Source organism: Patella vulgata, chromosome 6 (genome assembly GCF_932274485.2).
Source record: "Patella vulgata chromosome 6, xgPatVulg1.2, whole genome shotgun sequence".
NCBI lineage: Eukaryota > Metazoa > Mollusca > Gastropoda > Patellidae > Patella > Patella vulgata.
Genome location: NC_065884.2, coordinates 26,699,956 through 26,711,456, shown reverse-complemented (window position 1 = coordinate 26,711,456; position 11,501 = coordinate 26,699,956). Strand labels below are relative to the sequence as shown.

The 11,501-nt window shown below is 32.9% G+C and overlaps 1 protein-coding gene across 1 annotated transcript; it reads right to left on the bottom strand.

Annotated features, from left to right (window-relative positions):
• Nucleotides 1-4,439: 4,439 nt before the first annotated feature.
• Nucleotides 4,440-11,498, bottom strand: LOC126823442 (uncharacterized). Its single transcript, XM_050552297.2, has 5 exons — nt 11,363-11,498; nt 8,530-9,307; nt 7,899-8,013; nt 6,602-6,747; nt 4,440-5,054 (listed from the first exon to the last, which is right to left on the bottom strand). The coding sequence occupies exons 2-5, from the start codon at nt 9,114-9,116 to the stop codon at nt 4,919-4,921; spliced, it is 984 nt and encodes a 327-aa protein (XP_050408254.1). The 5' UTR covers nt 9,117-9,307; nt 11,363-11,498; the 3' UTR covers nt 4,440-4,918.
• Nucleotides 11,499-11,501: the final 3 nt, after the last annotated feature.

The following is an 11,501-nucleotide window of genomic DNA, read 5'->3' as shown; positions in this document are numbered from 1 at the left end:
TGGACAGTTTAACTTATTCTTTTTTGACAAGTATTTTGAGGAGTAATAAGAGCATTTGAGGACAATATTAAAGCTGAATTCCCGATTACAAAACTACAGAAATAATTATATAAGAAAAAAGTTTAAGCCTAACTATCGCCATACTTGTTTTCAATTTGTAGAAAAAACATGGCGATTGCTTACTGCGTACAAAAAAGAGGCAGGCCACAATATACTTTTGCTCTAAAAATAAGAAACTGTCTTACCCCAAAACAATAACACTGTCAACGCTAACCAGTTCTTTGTGGATATAGCATCAAGGGACCATCATAAATAACAAGATGGTGACTATTTTGAAGTGAAAACTCCTTATTTGATGGAGAGAACAAGTTATATTGCTGCTTTGGGTATAATTTGGAACGATAATACTTGACTTTATGATGCAGAAAGTTATTTGGTGTTTCTACCTTGTAGTTGAAAACATTTCACAAACTAAGAAAAAATGGGTTGGTGTTGGTAAATTTGTTATTGTTTGGGGTTAGACAGTTTTATTTCATCTAATTTATAAAATATATACCTGATCAGACATAATAATGGTGTAGCAGTATTTAAGTAAGCTGTTGGTGAAAAAACATGGTCAGGAGGTAGTTGACTACTAGCTGGATGTGGACACTGCTTGACATGGCATATACTGGATGTGAGCGTGGCCTGCCTCTGCTTTTGTGTGTCGTAAATTGAAAAGAGTGTGGCGATTGTTTAGGGTGCTAACTTTTTTTTATTTAATTATTTTTGTAGTTTTGTAATCTAAGTTCAGCTTTTAATGTTGTGAGAAATTTACATTTTTCGCAGATGCTGTAGCTGATGATGCTTGTATGTTTTGTTACCTAGCCCCGAGTTCACAAAGCATTCTCAGACTTCAGTTGAGAATTTACTCAAAACTGTTCGCCTCATTTTAACTAAAATATAGCCTTTTTAAAAACTTTTGATGTATCAAATACATCAATAAACCCTGCATAAGTCGGATCTTTGCTGAACTAGGATAAAATTGTTTGGACCCTTTGATCCTGCACGTTTTTCTTATCAATTTTCGCTTCTGGTTCTTCCCGATATTAACATTTCCACTCCCCCCGTCTTTTCGAACAAAGCAGGGGACTATTAAAGTAGCTAAGTCTCTAACTCAATAGCGTTCAAAATCTTCGACATTGAAAACACAAATTATTTAAATCAACAATGATGTTGCAATCTTATGGGGAAAATATGGGCTTCTGATATTCAATATTTAAAACAAAATAAACATTTTACCATTAGTACACGAATCGTGTACCATATTGCATTTCAGTGCCATTTGTAACAAGGGACTCGAAGGACGAGGCTTGATATATTCCACAAGTCGTGTCAAGCAGTGACTTCATATTCTTATCTGGAGAGCATGTACAATAAATAGTATACTAACGGTGTAGACTGGAATAACCAGATGCTAGAGGTTGCCATACGATTGAAATTGAGTATAAACGGAAACGATTGAATGTAAATCAGTTTATATACATTCATATTACATTATTATGTCACACTTTTTGGGACATAACTATCCTAACTGAGCTAGACTGTTAAAACTTGGTGGGTGTTGATTAGGTCATTGCCCTGATGGGAGTTCGAAGATGAGCATTTTCTGCATAGGGTAAGCAGATATAAGCAATTTGATTGGTTCATGCTCTGGGACACAATAACTTTAGTTCTAATTAAGTGAAAGTGATGAAACTTGTATAGTTTCGATTCATCAATGCCTTGACTAAGTTCGATAATGTGCATTTTCTGCTAAGGATAACCAGAGCGATAAGCAACTTGATTGATCGAGACTTTGGAACACAATAACTCTCCTAATTGAGGTAGAATGTTCAAACTTGGTGTAGGCATTCAATGAATGTCTTTACTGAGTTCAAGGATTAACATTTCCCACTAAGGCTAAGCAGGCAGAGCTAAACAATTTCATTAGTTGATGTTTGGGACAAGATAACTTTGATTCTAACCGATAGAGAGTGATGAAACTTAATATACAGTTGAGTGATGAAAATTAATATACAGTTGATAATTGAATAAGTTTGATTGCTTGATACTTTAGAAAAAGATAAATGTTCAATTAATTAATTAAATATCTAATCTATTTATTTGGGGGGATTTTGGCGGTGGACATCAGCCTCACTGTGGGTTTGTTCTTTTTATACATACCTTACTGGTCGTCGGATGATAAATTTAGCTGTTAAATTCAAGTTATCGGGAATCTTTAGGATTCACATGATACAGACACTATATAAAACAATCAGATTTCAAGTGTCTGTTTATAAAAATTTTCTACGGTGATCAAGGGCCATAATTCTGGCTGTGTTTATTGGAAATGTTAAAAGAAAATCAAGTTGGATGACCGTTAGAGCATCAACAAGATTTGTTCAAAGTGAAGGAACTTAACTCAGGCAGTAATTATCACTTTAGCCTCTCAAGAGTCAACAAGTTATTCTGGATGATTGACCGGGTTGAAACAATATAGGAGCAAATTTCAAGGTGGGTATATAAAAGATCTATTTTTGGAGGTTAAAATTATTCTATATAAAGAAGTTAAATGAAAAGCATATTCAGTGTATTAAAATTTTACTAACAAACAAAATTATGAATAAAAGTAATATACAGTACACATGGACATTTTAAATACAATCTGTTTGCAAATATATATATATATGATTACAATTTAATAATTATTGATACTTAACACTATAGGGATGATCCCCACCCTCCTGTAGGATCCACATTTTCATCTTTTGAAATGATGTTACACGGAAAACGTAAACTCTGTACCAATTGAGCTCGTGTAAATGATTAGTAGGCTACCTTTTATTGGATGCAATGAAAACGCACCACTTTTAAAAATAGATAATCGTAAATCTTGTTAGAGAATAGCTGCTTTAAATAGCTTAGGTCAGTACAACTCTTACAGTTTTGTAAATGAGACAAGGATATGCCAAGGTTGATACCTGAACACACCATTGCATTAATTGAAGTAGGCATGAGTACAAGAGCTACATGTAATAAAACAGCGCATTGCAGCAAGAATGGAGAAGGGTCCCCCAGGCAGCAGTGCAGAGATTTATCTCCACCAAGCAGCAATATTGTATGGCTTCTTTTTCTCCCCCCTCTGATTGCCTATCTGGCTGTGAAGTGAAGAGGTTATAGCTGCTGTTTGTAAATTACTATGAATATGTTGATCAAATCGGTTTGGACGTGCGAAGGCATCTTTTAATTAATCATGTCTTCTTAAATATATGAACAAAATCAACAGATCTCACAGTCAAAAAAACAGAACACAATTTATATGGAATACACAATCACTGGTTTATACACATATAGCACGACGTTTCGACAACTATTCTCTTATTGTTATCAAGTACAATTGTACTTGATAACGATAAGAGAATACTTGTTGAAACGTCGTGCTATATGTGTATAAACCAGTGATTGCATTCCATATAAATTGTGTTCTGTTTTTTAATGTGCTCAATCACTAAATGCCACTCAAGGATTATGATCTCACAGTTGTTAATAACTGTTTAAGCATTGTGAATTCAAAAGCATGGTTAATTTCCATTTTGAAAAAGCAACTTATTTTAGTACAACTTTCAGCTGAAAAGTTAAGTGATGTTGTACATTAAAGATATAATAGATAGATTGATAGGCACAATTAACTTCTGTTAATCCAAGCTAGTCTTCAGAGTATAACACCTTTTGATTACACGCCGACAGTTAAATTACTTGAGTAGAGGTTACTGTATATAGATCATTTCAATATTTATACAGTGTCCATACTAATTAAATTTCTTCTGTTAATCCAAGCTAATCTTGGGAGTATAACACCTTTTGATTACACACTGACAGTTGAATTACTCAAGTAGAGGTTACTATATTGATTAAATTATTATTTATACTGTGTTTATACTAATTAAATTTCTACTAATAGAGCTGCTATTTTCGAAAACCACTGATGCTATGATCGATTGGGTACAGAATGATCAATTATTTAAAATAAGTATTATCGGTACATAAATACATAGATTGGGACATCATAGATTGGGGTTAGGGCCTGTTTCTACCTGGGCTATTTTTAATTTTCACTTGTTGTTAAAATTCATAAACAATCTAGTCCCAATGCTCTATGGTTTTCAACGAAATGGAAAATATTTTCTGGTTGCTTTTCTGCACATGGTTGTATCCAATTTTGAATGGTTACGATTGCCACAAAAAGAATGAACAAAAGTTTAATGCTTCTCGATAATTTTCATATTTAATTTATGTACCAGCTGTAAGTTCATGTCAAAAATATTCCTGAATAAATTATATCTTTAGGGCACTGGGTTTGACAGGTTCTGTGCACCAATTCTTTATTTAATATGCGTATGGAGCAGCCTTTCCCATCACTGAATGGCATTTTTTTTTTTTTTTGTTGTCTGCAAACTGGACATTTTTTTTGAGGAAGCCCCACCCCCTCTATAACCCTGTTACACCTGGTCACGACAAGCGTGCCATTCTAGGCACTGTACCAGGCTAGTATAAATTTCAAGAAATTGACCCATTTACATTACTCTACAATAACCGTCTCGGAACTGTGCCAAGCATGCCAAATGTGGAACTCTTCACTGGAAAGTTAATCTCAGTCCCTATTCAAATTACTCCGATGAAAACAATGATGACAGTTGATTTAGCCAGGGCAGCCATTTTGACAGAACTATCAAAGTTCACAGGAAAAAAGGTCATGGTTCATTTGGTGCATGCTCAGTAATTCTGTTTACACTACAAGTAAATTAACCCTGGAACACTTAAAATTTGTAATGTAAACAGGGTTTATAGTACAGATACTCAGGGATTCTTGACTCAAGTGAATGTAAATCTTCAGCTTTCATAATCCCTTCTGTTGTTTCTTTTTACTTTTATTTAATTTAAAGAGATATTTCAATCTATTCCACACAGATATACACATATTTTCTAATCTTTTATCTCTAGTTCCATTTGTCTTTGCATACTGATACTCTTTCCTGCAAATATACAAGCATAAATCTGAAAACTTGATGTTAAGTTACCTGGGTATGCAGGTTGTTGGCTAAAGTGCTGTTTACACTATACAATCAATTCATACAACAGTTGGATGCAACATACTGGACGACTGTTTACACGATACAATGGTTCTATTCGTTGTATGGCAACCTTTATTCCTTCTTAGTAACACAATAATATGGCAGTAAGGCAACACTTCTCACCCCTGTCTTCGTGTAGTTTTGCTGCCGTGGGTTCCACAAAGTCCATATGTTTCGTATACAGAGTTATTAGATATTCTAATTCAGTCGTGGATAGGTCTAGACTGATGGTTGTATCGTGTAAATGCCGCTTTAGGCATATGGGGCGCCGTTTGTAAATTAATTATTTAGCTTTTTATATAGCAAAAAACACTAGATTTAATTTAAATTTATATATATAGTTAAATCTCGACTTTTGTGCAAATTTTTCACTTTTAATATTTAAACTAAAAATACAACAAAAACTCAATATTTAACATAATATATATAAATATTTCTTGATTTGTCTCTATTTTCATATTTAACATTTAGCATTGAATATTAAGACCAAAACGAGATTTGATGATATATAAATATTTAGCTAAATATTTAGTTAAATGTTTAAACATTTAGCTAAATATATATTTAGTTAAATGTTAAAATATTTAGTTAAACATTTATATATTTAGTTAAACATTTATATATTTAGCTAAATAATATATATTTAGCTAAATAATATATATTTAGCTAAATAATATATATTTAGCTAAATAATATATATTTAGCTAAAATAATATATATTTAGCTAAATATATATTATTTAGCTAAATATATATTATTTAGCTAAATATTAACTAAATAATTATATATTTAGCTAAACATATAGTTAAATTTACAAAGCGCAACCGTACCACGCCGTTTGTAAAATAATTATTGTTCGTGGTCAGCTTCCATTTCTAATTGCCAGTAGGCCTATTGTGCCAAGGCTCACGTGTCACTAGAAATATTGGCGGGACCACAAATATATATTTAGTTAAATATTTATACATTTAGCTAAACATATATATTTAGCATGATATTTATATATTTAGTTAATTGTTTATATAGTTAACTAAATATATATATTTAGTTAAATGTTTATATATTTAGTTAAATGTTTATATATTTAGCTAAATGTTTATACATTTAGCTAAATGTTTATATATTTAGCTAAATGTTTATATATTTAGCTAAATGTTTATATATTTAGCTAAATGTTTATATATTTAGCTAAATGTTTATATATTTAGCTAAATATTTAACTTTAGATTTTTCAGTGATTTAGTATTTAGCATTTATACCTACGAAAAACAGCACATTTAGCTATATATTTAACTAAGCGATGTGAAATCAAGATATAACATTTAAAGTTTTTCATAGACCAAAAACTTGACTTTTAGCAACAATATTTTTTGATATTTACATATGCCATTTTTGTTCTAATGGGGTGTCTCTGTCACAACAAAAGGTCAGACAACAAAAATACTCACCAAACAATTCGTTTACACAGATGAAGATGTCCCTGTTGTAGAAGACTTTGAGCCCAGAAGACACGACATTTAGAAGCCATGACAGGATCTGACATCTCCATAGCTAATTTTAACTGACGAATGGAAATTTGTCCAGCCTTTTCTGCCTACAAATAAAATATGAAGATAGTGTACTGACTCTTTAAAGGAGCCAATTCTTTAACTCAATATTTTTCCAATCTGATTAAAACACAGATCTATATTTCGTTTCATTTTTGTATATTTTTGACGGCCTCTGCTACATGAAGATCTGACTGGTTGTAGTGGAAGGTCGCATCAGGGATCATACGAGCAGCCTTTGACCCTACAATGTCAGACATTTGATTAACCAATCAGCGTAATGTTTCTAGTGAGATACCCACAGTTCCGTGCACTTTACGCCAAGAACTCGCCATAACAGACTGTTTCATTGGCTAATCCCTCACATCAACCACAATGCAGGTTATACATGTATAACAACTCTCCCAGATCCTAGTGTAGTAAAGAGAAGTAAAACGAAATTTTGAACTGTAAAATATGAAACGAAATAGGATGTGTGTTTTAATCATATTGATATTTTCCTTAATATTCGAAATTAAAAACACGAAAGTAGAAATCAATATTGATCAATTTTAATCAATATTGATGTTATCTTACCGTGAAACTATAGGATCCTAATATCCAATATTTAAGACAGAATTAACATTTTATAATCAGTACACGAGTTGTGTACCCTATGGTTTTGGGTGCCATTTTGTAATGAACAAATAAAAACATATCCTACAACACAATGTGGAAGTAATTAGTAAAGGCTGATTCACAAACGATCAAATAATCGTTTTAAAAACGTGTAGAATGCACTAAGCCGGCATAAACGACAGCCGTTCTTCGATTAATTGATTAGAAATTACAATATTTTTTCAAAAATTAAAGATAAAACACTTTTCATACATTCATATTACCGGTACACTAATACATGCTTTTAGAACCATTTTTGTCTATTTCAAGGTTAAAAAAAATAAAGCTCTTTAAATGATGTTATTGAAATAATACAAGCATATTTAATCCTTTCTTGCATTGGATAAAGATGAAAATTTGACCTGTACCAGCCTTCTTTAAAAAATATTTGCAATGTACCAGTAGATCATCTTCTCACTTGTGACCCTCCTTATAACTATAGATAAGGTAGTCAGAGACTCCATGTATGTGTTGTATTGTCATTTGTTCAACTTTATTACCATAATTTGTACACAAATAACTGGTATAATAATATACTTACACAATGAGAGAAGTAGTCACCAAGAGATGAATAGCCTCCACCTAATGTAGATAACCAAGCCATAGATTCTTCTAACTGACATCGCTTGGCAACAAGATGCTGAATTCTTTGGCACCTAAAATATCATTGTGTCCTTAAAAATTTTTTATTTCTCTGTTCCTAAGAAATGTCAAAAATGTTGATTTTACTCCTCTAGGGAAGCAATAATGGAATAATTACACCTGAAATAGTGTGTTTAATATAGAAAGTAAAGTGTTTTTGAAAAGTACACAATTCCTTTTTCATTAGGAAATGGTCCCCAAGTGCTACTCATCTTGACCTTCTAGGGGCGATGCTCTTCAGGACCCCCCAAAAAAACAGATAAGGCTCCGCCAATTCAAGTATGATTGACATGAAACTTGGCATGCTTGTTCCTTGGACATCACAGTTCCAAAATGGTGACAATATAATACTATTGTACTTGTTTGCATCTATATCTATGTCAGATACCTGTATGACTGTTGGGCTGTTTTGACTAGTCCAATTAAATCCTTTGAATGTAGGCCTACAGTCTGAAATATAATGATACATTTCAAAATATTAAGAAACTTATATAAGCTTGTAGAAAGTGAATAACTGACAAAACACTTACCACATCATGTTTATTTTTTGTTTTGGCCATACTGATACAATATCAATACTGTAAGGTACATTGAGATAACCACACTCAAGTAGTTTTGTATTCCAGTGTGTTGAATCCGTTTCACAAAGAAATCCAAAATTTCGTTTGACATACATCAAAAATCTGTGTCGAAATATTCTGTCTTTTTTCACATATTGCGCCACACAGCAAGCTAAATGTGCATCCATTAATAAGACACATTTTTTATTTGGATTAACACACAAAAATACAGTTGTATCATCCTCATAAGTTCTGTTTTGGTTGTTGGAAAAAACTGACAGCAAGCCCTTGGCAACCTTGGCATTGTGAGTGACATCTAAATCAATATTATCTGCAATGTTCTTACAATGAACATGATTAGTTATTAAAGAATTCTTAACATGTTTTGTAGCAATTTGACAAGAATCACATGATGACTTCCCATCTATCTCAAAATGTTCAAAATTAAAAATCACTTTAACAGAACAGTCAAAAGTAACATTGGATAATTCTTTTGTATATATAAGACAATCATACATCTGATTAACAGAACGGAATGATATAATAATTTCTGCCATTTGGAAAACCCTATTGCCAGCATACACATATATGCTTGTGTATTAATTCATGTCATTATGAATAGGTTTCAAAATCTGGCCATACACTGATCTTTTTGTTCCTACTGTATCAATACAATTTGACGCTTCCAGTTAAACAGTTGTAACAGTGTTCATATAAACAGTAGTGCTTTCATTTCATAGATCTATTTCTGAAAAAGACAGATATAAAGTGCCATGTATATTCTATATGCAATAAGGAATAAGTCATAAAGCATAACTTGAAAGGGGCATCAGAACTTATAATTTTAGATTTGATGTGTGATCTGACAATACTATAATATTACTGCTGGGATGTTCAAATCAGAATACAAGCAAAATCTGTGACATATATGCCATGCCACCACTGGAGATATAGATGTTTTAACAGTCAAATTTTCAGCAGTTTAACGAATGTTGATGAAAAATATCTGTAGTTCGGCGCTTAGAAGTTAAGATTTTTGATAATCTATTTTGAATACAATATAAGCTTATTATTTAAAATTATGCTTTAAACTACATGGCATTTTTTTTTTAAGCCGTAGTCTTGCATCATAGGGCTATATATAGGGCAGGAGGATGATGTACCCAATTCCACCACCTCATTATTATATTGTGAATGTGAACAGAAAGAGAGAGAAATGGGGTTTAATGTCCACTCGACGCAAACCATTGTTCAATTTTATTTTAATAATTCGCTTGCGCGTAGGGGTCTTTAGTAGTGGGAGGAAACTGGAGGAACCAGAGAAAACCCATGAGGTTGGACAGGCAACCCTATTCCTTGTCACGTACAACCAGGGGATCAAAACAATGACAGACCTTGTGATACAGAGCGCACGCACTAACCATTCGGACATCCAACCCCCCAAATGTGAACAGTAAAGATAATTAATTTCTCTACCCTGAAACATAAATGTATATATCCGTTTTAGTACCCCAGGAGTAATTTGATTTCTAAATAAAAGATAGTTATGTTTCAATGATAATTTCTTGGGGATATCACTTCAGTGGAAGCGGACGTTAAATAAGCATTTCACATCAGAATGGATTTCTGTTAAGCAAATGTGTTCAAGTCAGTTAGTGTAGTATTACTATTACATCTGTATTCTGTCCAGATGGTTCCCCACTCTTGCCAGTGGTGCAGAACAGAGGGACAACACATGGTCGTTTGGATGGAATGAAAAACCAAGGTACCATCACAACTGGCATGACATTAAGATTTTGAAAAAAAGTATAGCTAGGCCTAGTTACTTTACTAATGGATTCTTATGGGACAGAGGCCAAAGTAATCCGTTACTATAAAGTAACCAAGCTAGGCCGTGGTAGCAAAGCTGCCCAGGCAAAATTTTCCTCATAGCACACTTTTAGCTACAAATCGTCGGTAGGCAGACGAAGTGACTTATCGTCAATAGGTACGGTATGAAGATAAGTCACTTCGTCTGCCTACCGACGAAATGTGTACTGTTAAACTGTGTTTAAAGCTACAATTGATACAGTCTAACACTCCTTACGCAAGTACAAATAGGTTCAGATGCACAATTGTCAACACATATCATTACAGTTTGTATTGAAATAAGTAATTCTATCACAAATAGTGAAGACGGAACCCCTAAAATAGTTATTGAACAGTTTTTCTTTGTGGTAATTATGCGTTCTTCATTTTCAAAACGACATTTCTTTTAATGTAAACCGCCATGACACCAGCCAGATGAAATCTCGCCAAATTTCGCTTAACAGTTGGGTTTCATCAAATCATATAAATTATGCGGTAAGACTTCACCTTTATTTCAATGGGAATTGGTTTATTATATGTTAAGCTATGAGCAGTACAGTTTGGGGTCAGTTTATGTGTAAATTAAGGGGTTATAGTTATTGGCTAGTAAACTTTTTGTAGTCATTTGACTAAAAAAAACTTGCGCAAAGTCGAACTCCGTAGGACAAGCCACTCTGGAGTAAGGCGGAAGACATCAGTAGTGGAACCATTTCTAAGCACACTGTATGCTCTTCATCATTAGCCCAGTTGGTACAAAGCAGTAGGAGGTTAAACCCTATTTCATTCCATTTTTATTTTCACTTCTGACTTCATCTTCAGTCATTCAAAATTTCATGTTATTTTTGGTTAATGTTATACCGTACTTCTACTTATCACACTAATCATAGTTCAGTTGATGATAAAAATCAACATTTTTCGGCTCAGAATTTCTGTGACTTGAATTAGAGAGCAATACCTGTAGGTTATTACACTGTATCTTTCGGTATCCAGTCCCATTTTCATCTCTGTAAAAAATGAAATGAACACGTTTTACTAAATTGCCCAGTTAAATAATTTAACGTTAATTCGGTCAATCACCCCGTAAAAATAGTCAT